The 26,449-nt window shown below is 35.7% G+C and overlaps 1 protein-coding gene across 5 annotated transcripts in view; it reads left to right on the top strand.

Moving 5' to 3' along the window:
- CFAP20DC (CFAP20 domain containing) overlaps positions 1–25,653 on the top strand; it is a 68,753-nt gene extending 43,100 nt beyond the window's left edge. For 4 of the 5 annotated variants that reach the window (XM_069027735.1, XM_069027733.1, XM_069027734.1 and 1 more), the window contains 4 exons: positions 3,625–3,831; positions 10,013–10,074; positions 23,790–23,912; positions 25,339–25,653. In XM_069027735.1, coding sequence (XP_068883836.1) covers positions 3,625–3,831; positions 10,013–10,074; positions 23,790–23,892 — 372 coding nt within the window. In that variant the 3' untranslated portion in view covers positions 23,893–23,912; positions 25,339–25,653. Of the gene's footprint in view, positions 1–3,624; positions 3,832–6,444; positions 6,834–10,012; positions 10,075–23,789; positions 23,913–25,338 lie in introns of those variants that run through there. The other variant, XM_069027736.1, reaches the window with a different exon arrangement.
- The last annotated feature ends 796 nt before the right edge of the window (positions 25,654–26,449 follow it).

The following is a 26,449-nucleotide window of genomic DNA, read 5'->3' as shown; positions in this document are numbered from 1 at the left end:
TCCTTTGGGAAGGAAGTAGATTAGGGGGAAGCAAGGGGAATGAAACACAACAGTGCAAGTGAAAATCAGAAACAGTGCTGAGACTTCATGATAATGAGAAATATCAGTGGCTGGTAATTTTAAAGACTATGAAAAGCAAAAAAAATTAAAAAGCAGAGAAAATCCTACAAATAGCAGCATATGTTCTATGTATTTATGATCTGGAAAGGACATTAGAACTGCCACTAGTGGTGCAGAAAATGTGGAAGAAAGCAATGCATGGGTTCATTTCTGTTGAGAAAGAAGATAATGTTTCTGTAATTTTCAGTGATAGGAAAAGCCCCAGTTGATACTGATAATCTGATTCTCTTTTTCTTAGAGATGGTGAATGTGTATGGTACAATTTGTTTGTATTTTGAATTCCCTTTCCCTCCTAGTATAGTTTTTAGGAATTTAATTTTTCTGATTTCCAGTAACTACTTACGTCTTTGCAATTAAATGTATTCCTTGTTTCCTGATCTTTTCAAGTGTTAGAAAATTTTTCCACTTAAAATTCAAGTATGTGTATTATTTATCATAACTGTAATCTATTTGTCCTTAATAAATGAAATTATACATTTATTACTTTCCTAAAAGATATTATCAGTGTTTAATGCAGTCATCAACTTTGTCCTGTAGAACACAGCTAAATGTAGACTCTCTAGGTGAATTGCAATAGTTGATTACTAATTTAGACAATAAGGTCATTACCATACTGCACTTGTAGCTGTAAATGTATTGCACGTGTGACTTGTTGCTTGTAATTATTTTTGTTCAAGAAAAAATCCTATTATTAATGTATAGGAGCTCATTAGCTACAGAATTTGTTTTACTGCTACAAAACATAAGATTAAAGTATCTGGCAGATCTAGGTCCTATACTTGATTTAATCAAGTCTTAAAATTTTACAGAAGCCCTTCCTTGGAGTTCTTTGACACTTCTTTTTATGCTCATACAGAGGACTAGTGAAGAAGAAAAAATGCTTAACCAAGTCTTCCTGCAACTGATTTGCCAGCTGCTTAATATGCTTTAAGGACCTGGTTTCTTGCAATGTTTTATTCATGTTTTAATAGAGTTCTCTATTATTAAGTTCAAATATTTTTAATTAAGAAAGAAGTATAGCCCTCTGGGTAATATTGCAGGCATGTAGATAGCTGGTAATTAAAGTTTTCCACACGTATAACTACTTTCAAACAATTCTGAATAAATCATTTGAACCTAGAAGAATGCAAATGTCATTACATATGAAAAAAAATCCTTTAAACAACAGGTTTTGTCAATCTAGCAAAAGTTTTAAGTGCTTAATAAAAATATTTTATTGTAAGGGAAGGATATGCAAATAGACAAGATAAGCTTTTAATTACTAAATGAAATATTAATTTTAGACAAATTTACGAGTATTGCAAAAGTACTTCTTACATCAAAAGATTCTCCTAAATTACAAAGTTAACTTAATTTCAGATTCAGTTTTCAAATTCTCTCTTTGAAAACCAACAAAGACAATATGAAATTTGTGAAGAGGCTTTTTGGTAGTAGTCATCTGAAGTTGAAGAATAAATAATCCAAACTATTTCTCCTTCCTTAGTTTATTGTAGGGGATGTTTAACACAGAAAATGGTCATAGCATCTCTTCTCCTTCCTGAGTATTGTATTTTCAGAGGCAGACCATTACAGGAAAAGAAAACAGAATGACAATTTGAAATAAGCTGGGGAGGGGGTGGGGGAACAGCAGATGTTTAGAATTATGCTGTGATAATTCCAAAAATCTATGCATCTTTCTTCATAGATGTAAAGGAACAGACAAGCAAGTTTGGGCAATTTTTGTGCTTTTATTAAAAAGAGAATGAGAAAAAAAAAAGTTCTTTCAATTGTTAGTGCTTTTATTCTGCAGAGCACCAGTTCATTCAGTCAGTTTAATGACTGCATACCAATTACATGAGGGAATAAAGATAAGCCAAAGCTTCTCTTACAATAATCAAATAACTGCAGAAGGTTTATATATAGAAAAATTAACAGGAAATCAGCATGTTCAGTCAGATCAATAAAAGTTACAGCAGCTGCAGATCTGGTAGAAGACTGAGACATCAGAGCAAAGCAGGCTCCCCAGGCATAACAAAGCAAGCTTTGGGTGAGGTGAACAAATGACTAATAGTCACTGAGCTAGTAACAGGAATTCAGAAAGGATCTAGAGAAAACATCTTATATTATTTTAGGATTAAAAATGATAGTAGTAATCACAATATTCAGGAATGAAGCTTGGACCTCATAAGCCAGGGGTAAAAAAGGAATGGTAGCTGTGCAAACTGCTTCTGTCATCTTATGCTTTGTATCTTCTGTCATCTTCTTGTACCTTGTATGTTATATACAGAGAAAGCAAAGAGTTGTAATCATAATTTCAGTATGAATTCTGGTGGTAGGGTGACTTTTGTACCCCTAGAAGACACACTTAAACATTACACACTGTATTTCGTAGCAGGAAAAGCTGTCAGTGTTCATATCACTTGTACTGCTGACATGTGTGTGTTCTTGAGGTCTTCTGGTACCTGGTACCATCTCACAGCAAAAACAGACTGAGAGATCCTCCCTTCTGCAAGGAATATGATACACTCCTGGTCTAAAAGCTCCATTCTCTTCACTAGAATCAAAGCACTGTCCCTCCTTGGGATACTGTTGTATGGTGTCTCACAGCCCACTGGCCAGTATTCCAGTGATCTAAATCCATTCAAGTTCTGCTCACTGCCTGGATTCACTTTTCAAGCAGAAATGCTTTCTACTTCCATTTAGAATCACAACTAGATGTCTCAAGTATTAGACTTGTTCCTTTGTGAAAGAGCAATCTATGTGGACCCTTTAAAAAAGGGAAAGCTTTTCTCAAAGAAGGAGTTCTTTAAACAAAGATGATGCCAACAGCAGGTTGGGTGACTTTAAACTATCTTATTTTAAGGTTTTGAGTGAGGTTCAATTACCAACTGCAAAATGGTTAGTATGTGTTTGCAGCTTTTGACTTGTGGATCAAGTTTGATATAACAATTAGGGTTATATTAACAATTCAACGAGTGGATGTGAAAAAAAGTGAAAAGACATTGAAATTTACTTAAAAATTCATACACTAACAAATTGCCAGAATAACTTTTGAAATTTAGTGTTGACACGGCTTTCCAGAGAAAATTTATACTGTGTTTAACCAGTAACTAAATGTTATGTTGATGGTGTTGATGATACCGTGATAACTGTGGGATTGGGTTTAATTCAAGGCTTGCATTTAATAGCTAGTGGATTTTTGAACTTCTTAAAGCCTGCTTTTATCTTCTGTTTTTAATTGCAGTGGAACAGCAACTTCACCAAACACCCTGGATAAAAACTGCCATTCATTACAGTGTTTGTGGTGTTCTTCTTTCCTGTAATTCTGTGTAAATATGCTTGATCTTCATAGCTGAACAGAAATCTGTTAACTAATTTTTTCTAGCAAACATTTTGTTTCTCTTTCAGTATTGTACCTTCTTGAAGATTCTCTGAGAGATTCTCCAAGGTCTCTCTGGGTTTGAGTCATCTATTCTGTTTGGTGATCCTGTCCTATATTGTTGACTTTTCAATTTTATTTCACAGGAGTATGACAGGGAAAAGTACCAGTCAAATAGACTAAGTTCATCTGAACTACAGATGCTGGCCAGCATGAAGAGACAACAAAATGAAGAATTATGGGATGCTGAGATCTCCCATGGGCTGAGCGTGTCACAGATTGATATCTGCAATGTCAACATAAGTACAAGCAGTGATGATGATACAGCAACCTGGAACTCCTGTTTCCCACCAGTAAGTCTAAACCCACAGTATTTTCTCAGGGGTCTTGAATACTAAGTCTTCTTTGAGTAGAGTTGAAATTTAAGGTATCATTACCAAAGGCTCTTAGAACTTATCAAGTAAAACATTTAACCAAGATACACGCACTTCCAGCAGGTTCTCAAGTACCACCATGGATAAAGAGCAAATCTGTTATATATATTCCTTCCTAGAATCCTGAATAATCATATAGGCTGTACAGTTTGTCACAATAGTGGCTGACAACCTGTAGGTGTGTGATACAGTACTTAAAAATAGTTCCAAAATGAATGAAACCCAGATACACCAGTCAGCAGCTGCATTACAGTGTGAGTAATGGAAAATAATTGCTTCTTACAATGATAAAGTCTCATTACTGGAAAGCTAAATGTTTAAAGAACTGAAGCAGGAGAAAGCGGCAAAAAGCTGCAGTAGTTCTGTGCACTTGGTATATGATCATTATGAATTTTACACCTTGGATCATTATTTGTCCTGGTACAAAGTGGTACAGAATCACACAGACCTACCCCATGTGACAGTACTGCTATAAGAAGCTGAGTATTTGTTGCAGTACACCAAAAAGTATTGAATGTATGAAAGCACAGAACAACATTTCAGGAACTATATAAAGGTACTAGCAGGAGCTGCTGTAAAACTAGATAACCTCATGCTCTATTTATACATCAGCAATATAGCTGTTATTTTATTACAGTTGAAGCAATAATAAACAATGAATGTGGCTTAAGTAAAGCGCACAGCACAACTCTGAGGCAGATCCATCATTAGAAGAGTAAACGCAGCTGTGTTGCCCCAATATAAACTATTGCAGAGTAAATGCTCTAAAATGTTAGGTGCAAATTACCTTCAAGTTTCTACAGGGTCCAAACAGAGGCCTGTAGCAGCAACTTTCTGTAGTGAATTATCAACACAGTGCTGGAACTTTGGAGTACCCTGTTAAATGAAGGTTTCAAAACAGAAGAAATGTATTGATAAGTGGGTAATTGTACAAATAAGAACTTGATTTACAGAGTACTCTTTTGCAGGACATCAGAGAAACATTAGTTGGTATTAACTGTTTGATATACATCTCCATTACACATTTTGTTAATTTAATGATATTTCCAATGTGTTTTCTCTGTACTTACTAAATAGGCTCAAACATGGTTCAGATCTGCAAGACTAGGCAAATGGAAGTCAATTAAATATAGAGAATAGCAGTCTCATTAATTTTTTAGTAGTTTAATTATAAGGAAATTGATAAGAATATTTAGACACATCAGGTTTGGTTAATACAAATTACATGACTAAAACATAACGAACTTTTAAAGTAAAATGTACTCCTTCAGTGTTCAGTGAAGCACAATGTGATTGCAAAGACTATTCTTTGATCTTACTGCCTTGATCAACTTCTGTAGCTTCAATCCAAAAAAAGTGTTTAGACATAATAAGTTAGTAATATAAATTGCAATTTAATATAATTGTAGTTTTTCATAACAGCCCTTTATGGCCATCTTTCTCTACATAATTCAAGTGTAAAAGGCAAGATTTTGTCTTTGAGAGAGTTTTTCACGTTTCATTCAGCTGACCGAAGAGTTTGTTGTGCCTTACACACTCAGCCTTAGCAGGTTTCTCCACTGCATTTTGCAAGGTGGACACTGAGATTATTTTAAGATTAAATGGCAAGAAACTCATTTTCAAGGAGGGATAACTTAGGAAAGAAACCTAATCTTTCTCAGATAAAGACTAACCACTTAGTTCCTCACAAAAACAAAGAAATTCAGCTTTCCACGTCTTCCCTATCCATTTACCTCAGCCTTTATGGAGAGAACTCTGAACAGTGTCAGTCAGTCCCCAGCATCTGCTGTTTCACTTCATATTTTCCTTTCTGAGATATCAGCCAGAGCACCAGCTATTCATAGATACAATAGAAGTTTTTTGAGTATGGATTTGTGTGTTGGACACTGCTTGATGTAATTCTGTTCCAGCATTTGGAAAAATGCAGACTATCTTTGTGAGGGGGATAATTCACTCTGTAGACCTTTGGTATCTAAGAAGGCTGTTAACAACAATTGTTAATGGAGGTGATTATTTAATCACCCCACATTCTTTCAACACAGAAGCTTTTAAAAAGTAGTTGGGGAAACTTTGGTATGCTGATGTTAAATGTTAGTATATTTTGATATGCTTACAACGCTTCAGAAGACGTGAGTAGCAATGCTGTGCCAGTATTTAAATGGTTAGCTGACATGAAAAAGCCTTTAGTCAGGCATTGTCTTTCTGTAAGACCTAAAATCATAGAATTATAGAATAGTTTGGTTTGGAAGGGACCTTTAAAGGTCATCTAATCCGTCACTCCTAGCACTGGGCAAGGACACCTTCCACTAGACCCAGTTGCTCAGGTCCCCATCCAATCTGGCCTTGAACATTTGTAGGTATGGGCAGTCACAGTTTCTCTGGGCAACCTGTTCCAATGCCTCACCACCCACAATGTAAAAAAATTCTTCCTAACATTTGGTCTAAATCTACCCTCTTTTAGTTTAAAACTGTTGCCCTTTGTCTTACCACAACAAGCCCTGCTAAAACTCTGTCCCCCTTTTTCTTGTAAAGCCTCCTTTAGGTACTGAATGGCTGCAGTAGGACCTTTCCAGAGCCTTCTCTTCTCCATGCTGAAAACCCCAACTCTCTCAGCCTGTCGCCATAGGAGAGATCTTCCAGTCCTCTGATAATTTTTGCAGCCCCACCCTGGACTCACTCCAGCAGGTCCATGTCTTTCCTGTGCTGAGGACCCCAGAGCTGGACACAGTACCCCAGGTGGGGTCTCACAGGGGCAGAGTGGAGGGGCAGAACTCCCTCCTCAACCTGCTGCCAATGCTTCCTTAGGATGCAGCCCAGGATACAATTGGCACTCTGGTCTGACAGGTCATGTCTAGTTCTTCATCCTGCAATACTCCCAAGTCCTTCTCCACAGGGCTGCTCTCAATGCTTTCATCCCCCAATACTAGTAAACTCATCATTTCTTCAGCTTCCAGTTTTTATAAAGAACTGTTTCTTATACATGTATTTATTCCTTATATATATTTATTATGTAAAAAATATATGTGTAGAATAAAAGCAGATTTGTTTTTATGTCCCTGATCGTTAGTACCACCATCATTTAAGAGAATTTTCAAATGCTCAATCCTTCCAAAATCAGACATACAAACTGCAGAAAAGTTTAGAGAGAGAGAGAGAGATAGATATAGATCTGTAGCCATCTTCCAGTTGCATAGGTAAATTATTTTAGCACTGCAGTATATGGAAAAGAAATAGAAATAATCCTCATATTGGAATTTGAGAAATTAAGGACAGCTTGAAATTCTTGTCATGATTAAACTTTCATGCTTACATGTGTTTCCAGGTTGTATCTTTCTGATTCTTTAAATCAGTAGTATCAATTGCTTTCTTTCTCTTATGTTTTTCAAAGATAAATAAGGAGTATTTTCTTCCAAATTTTTCTTCATTTTATACATTTGTGTCCTTTAGTTGGAATCTATGGCAACAGCACCACCAGAAGGCAGCTTTTTGTGTATCTTTAATTTTGAAATACCTTTGATGTTTTGCAAGGCAACACAGGGTATAATTATGTTAGATAATGAATTTATGTATCCAACCATTATTTTATATATAAAGTACATTCTAAGTGAGTTTAATTTTTTCATCACTTAAACTTTTTGTCTTGATTTCCAGACTCATTGAAGAGTGTCATGTTACTGACTTTAATGAATCTGAGAAACCCTTGTGAATGTAAAGGCACATAGATCAATCACATTACTGAGTTGCAGTTAGAACAGATGTTCTTAAACATGTACAAAATAGATATACTAAAATTGTGGTTTTATATTCTATGATAGTTTACCAAGAACTGGATATATGCTGTCAGGAGAAAATGTTGAAATGTAAGTGGTTTATCAGCTGCTGTAAACTATGACAGCCAAAAAAGAATAAAATCACTTTGAATATTACACACTACCCAGCATAACTTTCAGTTATAAATATGAAAAACTGCTACTTTAAAATGGGTTTACTTTGAAGGAGGATTGTAAGCCCTTGTAAAATGTGTGTGGGGCACAGTTTCAATTCAATGCTATGTGTATGTAGAGCCAAATATTTTAAAATATTTTATTTGACGGTGTCTTACCTGAATGTTTTCTTAAATCTTAAGACCTATGAAAATCCATGCGAGCTTTGCAACACTATGAAAGACACAGTTCTATATATTGCAGAGTTTAATGTGAGGTTTATACCCACACATATAAACATTATCCAAGAAAATTTGCAACGCTTACAAGACATTTCTGCTTAAATGCCTTGCTTTATTCTAGAGATCCTGTAAGACTTCCTTGCCCTGTCAGAGAATTGGCCCATTCAGCTTCTTGGATAGTTGTTTCCACACTTCAGACATCAATTCAAATACAACACATTCTGGAGAAAGATTGTCTACAAGAGAATTCAAGATTTCTTACTGCATATGATCCCTGTTTCTCAGTCAGAAATGCAAAGGAGAAGGAAGATTCTCCTAATTGCTCACTGATACATCCTGGAAGCTTGTAGTGGTATAATGGTGGTATAATGTTGCATTAGCAGAATCCACATTATGCCCACCACTAAGACATGTCTTTCGGGTAAGGAGTACTCACAGAGAAGAAAGATTACTTGTTCCACAAGCAACTGCCTTAATATAAATTCAGTCACATAAGTCTTGATCTGAAAAATATTTGAAAGAGTACTTCCAGGTTCATACCTAATTTGTGGAAGGTCTTCTGGCCTCCTTTGTGAGTTTTCAGAAAAGAAGGCCACTTAACACAGAAATGGTCTGGCAGAACTGAAGTCTTACAGACAAGAGGAATGTTATTTAAACCCAGAATTATGCCAACTGTGAGCTCAGTTTGACAGCCCCTGGAGGGATCTGTTCACATCAAGTCAAATTGCAAAACTGAGGCAGAGTATTCTTTACTATGAAATAAGACCAAAAATTATTTAGACAGATATTCTGGTTCATAGACTGACTAATTCACTCTCTGTCTTGTCCTCAGTCTTCCATGAGCTGTCATCTGGGAATTGCACTATCCACCACCAGGCAGTGAGTCATATTTGGTAGTAATTAGGATGTCATTCATCCTGAACATGTATTTTACAACATCCCTTTCCATTTTCTGAAACCATGAGAACATACTCATTTTTATATTGATCTTTTTTAAAAAGAATCCTTTCATAACACTTTTTATTATTTTAGCATTTTGTGTACTAAATTGTATAAGTATTGTTAGTGTATGCTTACATTTTCACTTACTTTGCATTTCCTTCAGTGATTTGTTTAGAATTGCTTTTGAGGTGTGTGATTGAGGTGTGTGATAATGGCAGGGGAAGTCTCTTCTGGTAGAACTACATATATTCTGGGAGAAAATGTATTTATGGATTTTGAAATTCTTGAATTTTTACATCAGTTTATGAATATTGATTTTTCTTGCAAATAACTCTTTTTAATGCCATAAACCAAATGTAGTTTGAAACTTTTGGGACATGTACTTACAATGGGTAGGTAAGATTTGAAGACTGGAAAATTATTGTATTTTGTATGAATATTCATACAGTCCACTGTTAGCTGTTCATGAACAGCTTAATCCAGGCTTCAAAGCTGCAGTGCCATGGAGAATCATATGTGCTTCAGTAATCTTCATTTGGGACTGCTAAAATAACTGCTATTGGTGCTTCTAACCTGGTGTACCAGGTCTCTTACCTCTCCCTTCGTGTTTTCTACTCTTAAAAATGGTTCGTTCTTCACAGATCCTACTAAGAGTTCCTTCCTCATGCTTCATACACATATTCAATCCAGACTCTTCTGTCAGACAAGACTTCACCACCCCCCATCTCTGAAGTTTCCTGACTATCCCAACACTCTCACAGGCAGCACAGAAATGACTGTGTGATCAACTCCTTAATTTATATGTATTTCCACCCAGACAAAGATCATCGTTAAAGTCGTGCTTTTGTACAGTTTGGACCAGAATATCCATTTTTAATTTCACAGATAAGAAAAAAGACTGTAAAATTCTAGTATCAGAAGCTGCAAATGTGTATGCTCATACCAGGTCTCTGACATACTTCTAAACAATCTATTATTTTTTGTTTTCCATAGCCCGTCAGTCAGGAGCATCACCATCAGAAAGAAATGAGCCCACTTTCTCATTCCAGCCCACGGTAAGGTTCCATTTATAGCCCAGGCAGTAAGGATTCAGTTAGAGTGTTCTGAATATTAAATGTGACACTGTTTGATTTAATCTTCAATCTCTTTTCAATTGCAACCTCCTCTCAGAGGGCTTTATTGCTCATTTTAGTCATTGTCTACAGTATGCCTGAGCTGTCCGGGAACACAGAACCGAATTCTGCATGTTTTGGATGTACCACTGTGTATTTAAAATATCTGACACAGGCCTTGCTCCTACATCTGCTTTGATGTGTGATTCAGCAAATCGTCCTCATCTCACATACATACACTCTCATCTATTTCTTTCTCCCTCTCTCCCTCTCTGCTTTGAAGGCTTAGAACTAGAATTCTGTATGTGACTGTAGGTGCCAGGGAATCAATTTGTTCCAAAAGATTTTAATGCTACTTATTATGAAAGGGTTTTTTTTCAATAGATATCCCAGTTAGGAGTGGGGGTTACAACACTCTGGGGTAGAGCAAAGGGATCCTGTCTACAGCATATTTTGTCTGTCAGGTTTTTGGCTTGATCTGGTTTTTTTTGGAATCAGCAACAAAATCCCTGTGACTTTAATGTAAAGTGAGATGACAAGGAGAGAAGGTGACTAGGGAAAATTAATCAGATTGAGACTATTGAGACAATCAAGATTAATTGTCCAGTTTCAGACCTCCTTTGTACCTGTGAAACCCTCACATCACTTTGTCAATTTTTCAACTGCCTGAACAAGAGGTGTACTAATTTTTAAAAGCAGTCCTATTTCACTTTCACTTGGTGTCATTAATGTGGATTTTGCTTGTCCGAGTTTTAACTGAATGATGTATGTGTTTTGGGGGGCAGGGGTAGGAGGAGAGGACATTTCAGATACAACTTCTTTATATTTTACCAAGTCTGAAATGTTTTATGAGAGCTCACTGTCAGTCAGTTGTGCAGGATGTTTCTCCTCACAGAGATGTTTTCAGCCACTTGAATCACTTGCCATCCATATTTTTATGGATTCAAAATCTTCTGATTAGATTTTATGAACTGAACAATATGAAACTTTCTGTGCAAGTTCACCCAGATGCATCAGTTATTGCAACATGCAGCCATATACTTCCGAGACATTACTGGAGTTAAAGAATAATCCTGGATTCCTGCTCCCTTTCACATGCAAGTCAAAGTACCTATGTTTGTCTAGAAAACCCCTCTGCTTCGGGTTGTCAAAGGAACCATCTCCTTATGAGTTGTTGAATGGATGAAGTGGACAGAGATCATTGACTATAGTCCACAGAGTGCAACAGGAGGTACCCTGAGACAGAACTTCGGACTCTTTATTCCAAAATTGATTTTATAATGCTCATGACATTAGAATTGCCTATATTTTAGTGCAAGCTATGTTGTTTGTCTTCTTTTTGCCCATACATTGGTTAAGTCAGGTTTTATTAAGTTATTTTTATGCATGTGCTAAAGCAATTTGGTACTTGGTACATTTTATATACTGAAAAAAACAAATAAACACCATCATCTGTAAAAATAAAGTGTTTCATCATATCAACTTAATATGATCAAAATGAAAACTTGTATTTCCATATAATAAAATTTAAAACAAAAGAGTGTAATTTATGACTTAGTTCTTATGCAATTTTAATCCAGTACACACAGTAGACTTAAATTTCCCTAGAAATCATTTTCGAGAAATGCAGGTGGTATTCATAAAATACCTGACTTGCAAGTGCCTCGTAAATTCAGTAGCCCTTGTGAACTGCCAGAAAAGCGTTATTGGGCTGTAAATACAGAAGATGACAAAATTATGAGGTCAGTTTGCATCATGATATAAAAACTGGAGATGATGTGACTTGAATACCATTATTCACATAGTTACCTTTCATTTATAATTGAAAACTCTGTAATGTTTTTCGCAGAGGATGTGTACCTAAATAAGAAGGAAATAAAGTTAATGGTAATTCTATAACTTAGTTCCTAAATTGTTTTTAAAGGCAATTTTAACAAATCCTGTATAAGCAACTAGAAAATGTCTAAAGCTTTGTAAGCCTACTACAGCTTTGTAGGGAACACATAGAATATTTGAAAAATTGATACAGCCCCTTTAGGTGTGTGGGTGTAAATGCTATGGTAGAAAGACAGTTACATGGTGCATTTACTGAATGAACAAATAGTTTGTTGTAAGGAGGGGTGAAGAACGGGTCTTGACTAATTTTAAAAAGTGTAGTAGTGATATTTTCTGGGAAATGAAAAGAGCCCAATGTGGAAGCTATTGTCCAGTAAATGTAGGTTCTGTCCATAATAAGATAAAAGGACAAGCCAGGAAAGAAAGCCTGTGAAGGTAATGGAAATTCAGTCAATAAAGAGACTCAGCTCGACTCATTGTCCATTGGTTCCACTGGGTAAAGGTCATAAGTCTGCCAAGAATATTGCTCCTGCCATACAAATCACCTCACCTCGTGCTGCTCTGCAAGGCAGAGAACCAGTTAATGAAAGGAGAGGACTGAGTGCAGAGGCTGCACAGCCAGAAGAGTGAGGTGGTGTGCAGTGTTTCGGCCCTGGCCATGCAATTCCCACTGACTGATGTGCTGTGTGGTCCTGGCAGAACTCGGGAATTGCTTTCTTCTCTCCAAATAGGGAGCTGTAACTATCTGTATTGTTGCTTCTTCCAGTGCAAGGACTAGAATTTTCTGTGTAACCAGCATTTGCTTCATAAGATTTTGTCATCCAAACTATTTGTGTGTCATAGAAGGTTTGGAAGTTTCACTAAAGGAATTCCTGGAAGATAGTAAGTGTTTTACAATTTCAGCCATACTGAACTGTGAAATGCAGAGCTGCTCTCTGAAAAAGATCACTTGAACCTAATTTATTAATAGACTTTTATAAACTTCAACAGATGCTGTCCAGAAAATTTATTTCTGATAAAAGCTGGTTTTTCTACCTTAGAGAAAGTTTTCAATTTATTAGAAAAACCCTGTCTTTATAAACATTGCCTCACTAGATCCTGTCTTGGCATCCTACTCAGCTCTTCCCAAACTACCAAATAAAATTCATTCCTCTTGTTCAAACAGTTGTTCCTCAGAAACTGCACTAAAGTATGGCACAAATATTTCAACATTTAATTGAGTATCCTTTCACAAGAAGTATATTTTATTTAAATAATTTCATGCCAGATGTGCATGGCCAAATTTTCAATTAGGTTTTACCCAGATGTTTCTTTTTCAGTTTCTTTTATCTAAAATCAGCTGATAAGGCCCGCAGCCTCTGACAAATGATTAAGAGCCACTGACTTCCCTTCAAGTGGGCTTGTTACAAGCTGACAAAAGCAGGTTGGCTTGTCATCGTAACCTACATTTTTTATGTGAGACTGATTGGGATGTCATCATTATTCTTTCCTCTACAACAAAAAAAACAAAAAAACTGAGCAACACAGTCGACCCGAAGAAAAGTAAATAATATTTTCATCCCTTTTATGGCAAATGTTATAGATTTGAGATTTGTCACCACATAATGTTTCGTTGATATGGAGAGTGGCATGTCTGAGGAGCACAATAAGTTTTCAAAAATAAAGTTGTTGGTTTTACCTTAAGGAAAAAAACAGAACCCAAATCCTCAGTTGCTACTTTATCCAACAATGTGACTTTTTTATTTTTGTAATGACATGCATGCACAGTACTTCAGGTAATGAATCATGAAATGTATAAGCATGCACTTTTAACTAAAAGTATTTTTTAATTATATTCAAACTTGATGACTGGTAAAATTTAGGTATGTTAGTTATAAATATAAATTAGATGTAAATGTAATGAACGCCTCTTTCTGTGCATTCTGACCACTGCTGGTTTCAGGGAATAAATTATTTCTTTCTCTTTCTTTGAAATTTTCTTCTAGAGAAGCCTTTTTTTAGAACCTATTGTTACCATATATATTGCCATTATCATGGCACCTGAAATTTGCATAATTTGCATAATATCAGTGATTCCAGCATAAAACGTTACTGTAAACTGTAAACTTTCAAATATTAAAAGTATCTTTGAGACTACCATTCAATTACTCTCATCCATCCCAGATGAAAATTAAACATTGCAATAGCTGGTGCATGTGTTATTAAACCATTGAGAGATTCTGTAAAATTAAACTCACCTACGAAATGGTGCAGTAAATGAGGGATTGTAGCTATGACATTTGTTTGCACTACAGCAGAACCTCTCCCTCATGCAGGGTGTGAAATTCAGGCACAAGAGGCCTTTGTATTTCCATGCAAAGGTTTGAATAGCAGAATTACTTAGTTAAGAAGCACATTTAAAGACTGAGTTTTTCAAACAAAGAAGCATATTTATTCTTATGATTCATTACAAGATCAAGGTCATACAATCCCATTACTTCTGCAAAACAGACAATATTACATTATGAAGTAGTATAAAATTACACCACAGTTGTCAAAGTAATTGAACAAGAACGATGTATCACAAAATGTACTTTGGTTTTTATTTTACTTGTTCAGTTACTTACCCACAAAATAAAGTAATTTGCAGTAGATCTCCCAGTCGTTAATCTGAATTAGCGAAGTTCTGCTGCATTTGTCAGGCAATAATGTGCATGAAAAAGAACATGACAAAAGAAGCAAATGGCAAAGGAACCATCTAATTGAACAGGTTACATTTTTTAATCATGATGGTAAAAAGCCTAGCTGCAGAAAGGTTATGGAGAACCAAGTGGCTAACATGTTAAAGCTTGTTAAAATAATCCAAAAATGGCTTTCCCTTGTATGGGAATTTAAGAACAAGGAAAAATGTGGCAGCATACGCACTAAGGATTTAAATATAAAACATGGCAAATACTTTCCAACATGCTGTTACATCCATGTCAATGTAAGGTAGTCTATCTCTTTTTTCTGTATCTCTCTTTCTTTTTTTTTTTTTTTTAGCTTCAGGACTTACTGAGAAAAATTTTATTGTCAGTCACACACTTTTTCTGGATATTCCTGGGCCATTTAAACAAAGGCCTTGCTTATATGTTAAGATGGACAATAGGCAGTAAAAGATTTTACCTCTCAGATATGTCAGATTGAAAGGATGAGATCCCTGTTTCCAGACTGTTGAAATCTCTCTTCCCATACTCAGCTGAACTGTTGCTGTGGCCCTTTGCCAGTGTGGCTTTTTCCAGGGCATCTCCAGTGTTTATGGATGATGGGTTGCTTTGGTCCAGCCACAAGTCAGCACCTAAAGTCTTAGTCCATCTTCTGAAAACTCTGAGAGCCTTAGGAAGTGCACAGAACAGTCAGATGCTGTTGGTGGCTAGTTATGGAAAAAGGAATTACTTTAATTGCAACAAGACTTCTAAGTCACTAGATTCAGATGCTTCCTGAACGGGTAGAACAGTAAAATGGAATTTTTTTTTAATTTTATTTAATTGTTAAAAATATGTAAAGAAGTAAGTACATCCTACCTAAAAAACACTTCATTATATGTGCAAATCCATTTGATTCACTTATCAATGAGTATCTAATGTAGTTACTAGAATTTACTTGCTTAGATTACATTAACACAAAGGAATTTTGACAGACCTTTGCAAATTCATTACTTCCAATTTATACAGCTGATCTTCTGATAAATGAATCACAACTAGCAAGGAAGAAAGAGCTAGTACTTTACTCATATCAGATGTTAAAACAGTGGTTTTCTCTACTAGTGCCATTTATATTGCTAGTGAATATCAAGACTATAATCTAGACAGCAAACTAACATGGTGATGATCTAAAGCTTCAGTCTTTAAATAAAATTAAATGTTCCTTCCATTTAACAAAGCTATGATAGAAATTTCATGTATTTAACTACAAAACATTGACCAAATAGCAAAATATTTTAATTACTAAGTTGTTAAACCTCCAAATTCAGGTCATTCATATTTTTAGATGTAGATGACTGTGTATGGTTTTAATAACCTGCACAAAGTCATCATTTCCACTTTGATAATGAAACAGAAACTGGAAAGCATTGACAGGTCAGATTTTCAGCAAATGCCAGTCTGCATGATTATAGTGTACATAACTATAGTAGCACCTAGCATTATCTAAATATCTTGTTTAGTAAGTAGAACTCACATCTCCTTTGTTATCCTTGAATCCGATCTAGCACCCCTAAGATAGTTCATTTAGAGATTTAAGGCTTTAAGAGCAGATTCAAGTGTTCCCTGCACAGTTGTACTTGTACTTTTTATGATCTCATGTTACTAACTCATGGACAATTAAATTATTTAGGTTTTAAGGTGGTCCCTGCCTCCATTAGAAGTGCAGTGTTTGGCAAAATGGACTTGCTGAAGTGGTTTGGAGGAAGGGAAAAGGCATTTTCTAAATATGCTTGTGATTTTCTCAATTTTAGTGCTAGGAAAAAAAAGGAAGTTCCAGTAAGGCATACAGTAAATGAAGATATTATGTATTAGGGATGGAATGAATCTGTCACTTCGATGGATTGTGAGGCAAAGAACAGATTAACAGATTACTCATAGTCAGAATGCAGCTCACTGTGAAAAATGTGCAGGAAATGATAAGTGTTGGTTTGTGCTGATTTAATGATATCTTGAAACTACAGTAGCACTCCAGGAAAATAACACAATGTAGCTCATGGCTTGCTTTTTTTTAAATCATCAATGTATTGCCAGATTGTCCTTAAATACTTTTCAAAATAGAACTTCCAATTCATGCAAAGTCATAGGAAGATATATATTTATGTTATTTTTCAAGATTTTTGTTAAAATATGCATTCAAAAATCCTTGATTTTTATGTATAAGTATATTCTGTATTCTTTTGGTAGTATATCTTCTGCTTCTGTGAACTCACTCAGTTTTTCATTTTAAAAATGCTGGTTTCCCCACCTGGAACTGAGTAGCACTGAACAGTTACTGATGTATAAATTAATACTGAATTTGTCTCAGTTTATGGAATTTTTATGTAAAAACTTACAAATTTTCAAGAATTTGAATTGTTCAAAGCATTTTAGATACAACAATAGACAACATAAAGCTCAGATGATTTCATAATAATTACAGTCATATGTGGTGGCAGTACCTGAAATTAGTTTCAACATATTTTCAAATAATAATTGTGTTTTGCACATATGTCAAAAAAATCTCTTTATTAATAGCCTACAAAAGTCCTTGCTTCACTACTGAAGCTATTATTGAAGAGTTTATTTCTATGGAGGTACTTCCATTAAAAAATAAACCCAAACCTCCCATTATGAGTACAGGATTAACATATGACTAAGCAGAAACAAAATAGGTGTGTGTAGGTAATTTGGCATAAGTTAATGAAGTTACACATGTGCCTGAAGCTGACCAGATATGGAAATAATGGAAAATTCACATATTTTAATCTAGAGGAGCCTAACCAGCAATGCATGGTCCAAAAAGAGATGTATCAGGGAATAGATGAGGGGTCTTACAAAGCCAGGTGACTTTTTATTAATTTATCTAAGAATTTAAATAGTCCCTATAGTAGATATAATTAAATATATAGATAGATATAATTAGATATAATTAAAATTAAAACCAGAAGTGTCTTGGGGTGACTTTATGATGTGTATCCCCTATCGCTGCTCTATGCCCAGAAATTAACTTTGTGCCTTTCTGTGCCTTTAAACTGAGCCTGAGAGGGGGGAGAGGGAAAAATAACCGAGCAAACTTTTCAAAGCAGTTGTTTCAAGGACACAGAGATACACAGACTCCTCTGCTTCTAACAGCAGTGAGAGGGGAGGAAGTGCCCTGCTTGCTTTCCAGCCAGGTTTTCCAGCTCCTTTTTATCTGTAGGGAGACGGAGAGTTGAACTTTGTTTTCCTGGGACTTTGTTTTTTTCTCTTCTTTTTCTGGTCTCCACCGAGGCCCTGGAGGGGGGCCCACCACAACCCAGCTCCAAGGAGGGGTAGAGAGACTACGGAAGGACTCTGAAATTTTCCCAGGATTTCTCTCCACAGCAAGAGGTTTTATTATTCAGCATTATTATTATTCTTTTCCTGTGTGTTTGTTAAATAAATAGGTTTTTTATCTCTTTTACTTTCCTCCGAGGAAAATTTCTTTTTCCCCAAACCAGGAGGGGGAGGCATGGTTGTAACCTGCCTTCTATCAGAGGATATTTTCCTCCAAATTTGTCCAAACCGGCACAAGAAGGAAAATAAGTCTCTATTTTAGCAGAACTGAGCCATAGTTTAGATGTGAGCTGGCACTCTGCATTCAGTGCATCATGGTATGATATCACTTATGCACTTTGAGCATTTGCAGCAGGATTTGCTCCATGTGGTATTAAATATTGCTAATACAGCAGAAGTATGCACTGAGATTTAAGTTGATAGCAAGATGTCAGGAATTGGTCCTTTTTTTGTTAAAATATTTTTACACTTGATTCATTCATTGACATTTTCTGGCCCTCCACAGTTAGTCAAATGATCCAGTGTAAAAACCCAGTTCAGCAAATGTGCTCCTCTTCTTTCACTCAGGCACAAGTCCATTCTCCTCTCAAGTTCATAAAAATCCACTAAGTAGATGCAGTTAAATACGATCTTTTGTGTTTTTAGTGACTCTACCCTTCAGGTGCTGAATAGACTGTCAAATTGATGTGTTGGTAATGATACAAAACTGATGCTGGTTTTTCATTCCCTGATTTGATATAATGGAGCCCTTGCCTTGCACTTTTGCAGTATACTACAAGGCTGAACAAATACTCCTTTTAATTTTGGTATAGATTGTTGGACAAAACCATACTAAAACTTTGAAGCATTTCAATTTTGTTAATAAAGTGGATGAAATGATCCCATTGATTTAAATAATACAACTTAAATTTGATCCAAAAGAAATGCAATAAAGTATGCTATCTCAAGTCAGTGCAATATTAAAAATCTTTATACTAAGTGATTTGACATTTTCTCAGTCTCCCAGTCTGCAAAAGATCTGGGAAAAAATCAAAGTATCAAAGGTGTTCATTAAGATTTCAGTGAAAAACTTCTGATACTAAGGATTTCTGTTGATGGTAATAATTTTAAGACATTGTCATTGATAAGTGCCACTTAATAAAGCATCACTAATTTTCTCAACAGACTTTGCTGATGGAGGCCTTTTTTCCGCAAAATTTAAGATACTGTCATAAAACTGAAATTATGTTCATAAGGTCAAAAAATTCTTTTGCTTTCCATCACAGTTCAGCTGCCATGTGATATTTCACTATATGACCTCTATTATCTGAAAGTATTTTTAAAGAATTTTTAAGTAATATTTTTTAAGAAAAATGTAACAAGATTATATAACATTTGCATTATATTGTATGCATATACATACATATATGTATGTATATATTGCATTATATGTATGGAGAATAGCTTTCAGAATAAGGAAGAATTTCAGTGCAAGCACTAAAGGTACATGATGCTGTTGAGTGTGTGGGGTAGCTGTTCTGAGCTTTCCTACAAAGCAGCTCACAATGTCAAAAGACAATATTTGGCATTCCACACTGTTATCAGTAAGCTCTAGATAGTTCATTGCACATTGATTGTATTGATTACAGCTGGAGGCATTGATAGCATAAATAGAGTGTTTTTAATTAGTCAGAATGTGTGATTAACTTTTCTGTTTTAATGAGATAAACTAGCTTCTTTAATAAGTTCTCAAAAAATATATATTCTTTATTGACTCAGAATAAAACCACAATAAACAGGAACACAGGCCACTGTGTTTCTCAGAATATTGCCAGTTGCCTCCATGCTAGTCCTTGACCTTTTGTCAAGGTCTAACACATTTTCAGGGTGCTTTTTTAAAATTCACTGAAACCCTCTGTCACACACACACATACAAACATGCTTTAGTTGCTTCTTAAAAGCAACTGCAGATTTTACTGTGGAAAGTTTGTTGTGACTGCTCAGCTGCAGCATCTGTCAGAACTCCTGCTGTAAACCCACTCCTCAGAAATTTATCCATCAAGTGCCAGCACTTACTCTCTACTGTAATTTGATCAGGAAGATTTCAGCATGCATGAGATTTTTTTTTTAATTTCTCTTCAAGATTTTAGGAGGCTAATTTAGGCTTTGCTAACTAACTTACCGAAGTAGTAAACCAGTTTTTAATATATGTTGGGTAAAATGTTTTATTCTTGAAAGTAATACTAAGTCAACAATGAATCCCTGATACTGTTAGGTTTTGATTACTTGTCTTGGTGGGAGGTGGTTGAATAGCAAAACTATTTGTTTTTCTTGGACACTGAGAGAAAAAAACATGAACTGAATCAAGACTGTCTTAATAGGAAACATTAAACTTTCCAACACATCTCTGTTGCTTCTGTCATTGATAAAAACTTCTTTGTCTCCTTCTAGAACCATCAAAATCATTAGATCTCACACTTGTACCTCCTAGAAAAAGTAATTATTCATCTACTGAGTCAGATGCATCAAAATAAGTATGAATATGAAACTGAAAAACACTTTTAAATAATATTTGACTCCAATAAATGAAGGACAAAATCAAAGATAAAATTACCCAGATACTCAAAAAGCACCCCATCTCTGATTTCTCAGACTAAATATTTCATGCAGATCTTCCAGATATGAGACTTCAAACTAAAATTCACCAATTTCCTGAGTAATAAGAACTATCACTATAACACAAGTACTGTTTTAACAACATAATATTACTTCATTCCCTCACTGTTTTCTAAATGAATTGCCTCTTTCTTTTTCATTGGAGGTAATTACCTTAATATCTTTCTTTCTTTCTTGCTAACATCCTCTCTGCTTTACGGGTACCAACTACTTTCTTTAGGAATTCCCTGATACATGTTTTATATGAAAAACAGGAATTTTTAAATGCTTGTGGTTTGTACCAGACCTGTAGAACTGCATATGTACTCTAAAGCTTTTATGTTTTGTAACCGTGTTTGTTGGTCTGACTAAGGTAATTCTCTGTAGAAGTGAGCACTGTCTTTCTCTCTCCTTGCACTTTTGCTCCAGCAGTTGTCCAGCAGAAATATTCTAGTTCTTCTTTGGTTCTCAAACATGGCTGCCTTTTGCAAAAGCTGTAGTGAATGTGGAAGGAAAGGTAGCTTGACAAGCAGAGGTGTAGATTGGCACTCACAGGAGTTCCTTACCTTCCCTAAAATTGATGCAGTTTCTCTGAGAGATCACCTTTGCCTTTGCTGACTTTGTGTTTCAGTGCAATTGTAAAGAATCAGGTTTGTGCTGCTGCTTTGTGCTCTCAGCCCACATCCTGTGAGGATGGTCAGATTCTAGTGTTTACAGTGGCTCATTTTGAGGCAGATCAAACCACACATGCAAGGGACAGGAATGGAAAATATATTCTACCATGCTACTAGATACCAGCCTGCATTTAACTGTTATTCCTAAAAACTTCTGAAGCTTTGGTGTAAACAAAGAGCCTTTGGCTGCATTCATGGAATGCAGATATGGTGAGCAATGACAGCTAATAATGAGAAGTCTAGGTAAGCATATGGCTGTGTACATTGGTTGTACCAGCTCCCACTGGCCTTAGCTAACAGCAGAAGAGAAGGATTGGCTGTGAAGTTGGCCATATATGTGAAAATAATATGACAGTGTAAGAAAATTTTAAAGTATGTTTTTTGCATTTTGACATGATGGAAAATCCAATATCTCTTCCTTTAAATCTGATATACTGCTTGCTGGATTTCTACACCAACAGTTCTGTTTCCTGAGGCAGAAAATTAGTTTTTTCCATTTTGACGGCAAACAGATAGGTGGTTGTCCCCAGACTCAACCCAGATTATGCACACAGGCCAACAGGAGATGATGTAGAATCAATAACAACTCCAGAAGTAGCAGAAAAACTAACAGAAAAAAAAAGCAGCTGGTGTATTTTAGCAATTGTACCAGATGACTGAGCCTTGCCAGATTTCTCTGACAGAAGCAACTTGTACATGAGATCATGAAGGCCTTTCAGAAAATAGAAGTGTATTACCTGTTTCCTTGGTGTTGGACAATCAAGTTGAGACAATTACAGTCTGGAATGTAAAGAAATCTGCCAAGCTTTGGAAAAAGTTATCCCTTTTAGACAAAGCCATGGATGTTGAAGTTACCTCTACAGCTCTGGCTAATCTCCTTGGCCTGTAGCACAAGTTCACATGCATAATGCTTTTGTGCCAGCTGTTGGAACAGCCAGACATAAATTGAATCAATCCCAAACCAAGTTTAATTTACTTTTTAGAGCTGCACTGCTCCCATCAGCATGAAGCAAACATATGGGAATTTATCCTCTTCCATACCTCTTGTCTTACAGTGAAATAGGTTGGTCAAAAACGATGGATCTGGTTCTATCAAAATGAGGTGGTTCATTGAGGTCCCTCAAATTCTGCATTCAAGTGTTGACTTTCAGTTTTTCAGTCTAGTTAATGATGATATGGAAGCTTTAGTGTGTTACAGCTCTTTACTGCTGGAGAGGAGAGATGGGAACATAAGGAAACAGCAGCTATGCACAGTGTGCGGGGATTCATTTCAGATGTGAAAAAAATTACAAGACATGGACACCTGAACAAAGAATGTCTTTGTGACTTGGATGTGTCCTTCCAGGGCTATCTTTCTCTGACTGATAGCATAATATGAATGACTTGGTCACTGCACTGCAGTTTACAATAAAAAACCATGACAACAATAACAATAAAAACAGCTGTTCTGTTTTCCTTTCTCTGAGCTGTAACAATCAAAGACAGTGTTTCATAAAGTGGGATATGTGAAAGGAACATTGAACTTTGCATGAATGTATGATAGCATGAAAATAATTTTTAGAAGTTATCACACTAGTGTCCAGGAGAGACATAATTTGTCCATGAATAGGACAAGAAAGTACTCTCTCCTCTATGGTGAAGATCCCATCAAAATCTTTTTCTTTACAGAAGTGAAATAGATACATGACACCTGTGATAAGAGTCCTCTATATTGTCTTGCCAGTGGGTAGAATCATGTTATGTTCAGTAATGAATTTTTATTTATTGCATGCAACATTTTATAACAATAGGAAATGGATATAAAGAATTATTTATAATGTATTTGCCTAAGAATGTTTTTTCCCCCCATATCAACAACAACATCCAGACTCAATCCAGTGTTTCCTCTTCAGAAAACTTAGTGGCATCCATTTCCTGTCTTAAGTTCAGCTCTAACTCACCACCCATCCAGACAGGGAATGTTACACCACGTTCTGTGTCACCCTATTTCAGGGACACCAAGCACTGCCAAGTCAGTAGTAACCAAACCAAACACATCTTGTGATTGTCTTTGAGCCTCTTTCCTTAGAGGGAGTAAGGATTTTTAATCAAATTGACTCCCACAGGTTGTTCATTCCAGGCTTTTATTCCTCAGAAAAAGACTCTGATCAGTCCTGTAGGCTTCCAAAGGATAACTCTGTGTTATGGATCACACCTCCTGTACACCCTGTGCTGAGAGACCCACACCAGCTGAAATCTGAAAAGCAAACCTGACCTAAACCACAGATTTTAATGTGAACAGAACAGGTGAAAAGGCTAAGGAAGGGAGAAAGCCTTAATGTTTAATAATTGTATTAACTGTAAAGTCTATTTTTAATAAAATCCAGCTTGATTTTGTTTCAGAACACTTGACAACCTGCAATTTCTTTTGGTTTTTTTTTTAATAATCAAAAGAATTAGGAAAAATAGGAACACAAATTGTGCTTTTATTAATGATATTTTGATTTTTATTTTTCAGGAACCGGTTAAATGTGTTCAGTCCCCTCATTCCTAGAAGCCAACAACTAGAAGAGCACACTAAATCTTCAACAAGACAGAATACTCAAGGAAGGAATTTATGAAGACAATGAAAAGAACCTAGGTAGAAAGACATTTCTAAATGTTCTTTCTGTAGTGCTGGTACTGCCTTCTCATAGTTTTCTATCTTACTACTTTTTGGTTTCAAATTCCCTTGTTTATTAATCTCAGCTCAAGGTAGCAGAGTCTTCCATGCAGTATTGTTTGCCTCTGCTAGAAGAATAACATGCTGTTGCTCTTTCCTGATGTTCTGACTCTATACAGATTAACTCATAAAAAATGCATCTTGTTTGTTAAAAATAAGGAATTTATGCTAATGGGGATGGCAAACCTACATAAGAAAGAACACAAAGACTAAACATTCTTATTCAGAGGCACGATTATACTTGCATAAGAGATACTTCTCTTATGAAGAAAAATTGCAGATTTAGCTTTAAATGAAATCTTAGTGTGATTTCCTGAGGACTATTGTCACCAGAGTTACAGGTTTTTGCTTATTAATGGTGTTTGCTTAGAGAATGGTAAAGAACTTCGCTGCAACTGGAAAGTCAACAACAGAATAAAGAAAATACCTTGTTTTCCTCAAATGCCCTTTTTTCTTTTCAGTTATCTTAGGAAACAGGGTAGAATCATCATTATAGAGTATCATAAAATGGTTTGGGCTGAAAGGGACCTTGGAGTCCAGTTCCAACCCCCCCCCCCCCCCCCGCCATGGAAAGAGGCACCTTCCCCTCAACCGGGCTGCTCAAGGCCACATCCAACCTGGCCTTGGACACTTCCAGGGTAGACATTTACATTTTTCTTCAGGTCTCAGGAATTCATTGGGAGCTCTCATAAATCGGACCCTTGTATTTTGGCTGTCCAAGGGGTACAGACATCTCAGTAATTTACTGTCTAAAATAAATTATGCCGCTCAAAATGGGAACATTTTCATAGACGTAGATTTGTAATTGTTTGTGACAGCAAAATACAATTTTTCTGTCAGGAAGGGACCTTGCTTTGAAGAATCAAGTAATATGTTGTGTTAAGGGTCCTGAATAAGCCAAACAGAATTGAACAGTCATCCTTGAGCTATAGGTACATTGGACAAAAATTCATGAAAGGTCCCAGAGAACTTTTCTCGTTGGTATTATGAAATCCAAAGCTTGTTGCATTAAACCCATAATTTTTGTAAATTTTTTAAACTGTATTATTATCTTTTAAAAGCTTTAGAAAGGAAGTATATTTGGGAATTTGTATTTCTCCTGTTATCCACTCTAGAATTTTCAAACTGTTTTGTGTATTGCTCCTAAACTCATTTTCCTTTAAGCTGAAATATTTTACATCATGTGCCTTTGATTACACATTTGGAGAACAGAAATTGCCTATATACCATAGCTTTTTATTTTGGCTTTTTATTTTAGTACCTTCATTCAGTCAAATTCTGATTCATATATATGTAGGATGTTTGTAATTTTGATAACTTCATACAGAAACTTTTCTATCTCCAGATACTCAAAAAACCGTGCTGTAATGAAGTGATCATTTCTCCAAGAGAGAACGACGAAACCAGTCCATGACCTTCCCTCCCCAAACAGGACAATTTGGATTTTTTCTGAACTACTGGATACCCCTCTCTATGAAAGTAGCAGAGAAGCTGCAGTGCTGTGTGATAAAGGCCTGTCAGATTAGATCATCCCCATCAAACATTAAAATCTGGGTATTTTCCTTGGTTTAAAAGAAATCCTGATGGACCACGATAACTAGATGGTTTGGAGTATCATTTTTGAAAGAGGTGCTAAATAAATTGTGTCCTGTGATATATCTCAAGGCCTTTGGGAAAAACTTTTTTTCCTTAATCACTTCACTTGAGGTCAGTTATTTGTGTGGCAAAAGAGCTGGCATTACTGACAATTACATACCAGATCTGAACAACAAACTGAATGCTCAAATCCATTCCAGAAAATTCTGCTGACCTGCTTAACCTCACCTTTTTTATTTATTTATTTTTTACTATCACATTGGAAAATTACTTCATTCTCATGTTGAAAAGTGTCCCAAGATTATTTTCTCTGTCTGTGCAGTTTTCCAGTGTTCCAAGTATCACAGGATAACAAAAGCTCTGAAAATCTGCAATGAGTCATAATGTATTCAAGATAGGAATTTTATCTAAAAGTATCCTTAAAGAAAAATAGTATAGCATTAGTAAATTAATAAAAGATTTGTCAATTCTTATATTTTAAAAAAATCTTTAAGTTGAGACTTAACTTTGGGAAAAAGGTGATTCCTTTCTAAGAAAACATTTCACTCTGTAGTTCCTTTCTCAATATTTGCACCATCCATTATTTAAATGGTGAGATGCAATGAGAAGTAGTCTTCTATTCAACAGGTTTCCCAATAAAATAAGAGGAAAATTTAGACTCATAAATATGATACATTTCCATAGATTTTTTTCATTATTGGGCATTGATATTTCTGAGGTATAGACAGTTTCATTTATCTTGACATAACAAGAAAGTCTCCACAGTAAGTGACAGTGACAGAGCCATAGATTCTCTGGAACCTTATGGTATCTTGGTCTGAAGACCAAGGGGTAAGGTTATAAAAACTCTAGGACCCACA

Source organism: Aphelocoma coerulescens, chromosome 12, assembly GCF_041296385.1.
Source record: "Aphelocoma coerulescens isolate FSJ_1873_10779 chromosome 12, UR_Acoe_1.0, whole genome shotgun sequence".
In the NCBI taxonomy this organism is placed as follows: domain Eukaryota; kingdom Metazoa; phylum Chordata; class Aves; order Passeriformes; family Corvidae; genus Aphelocoma; species Aphelocoma coerulescens.
This window is presented reverse-complemented; position numbering and strand designations above follow the sequence as displayed.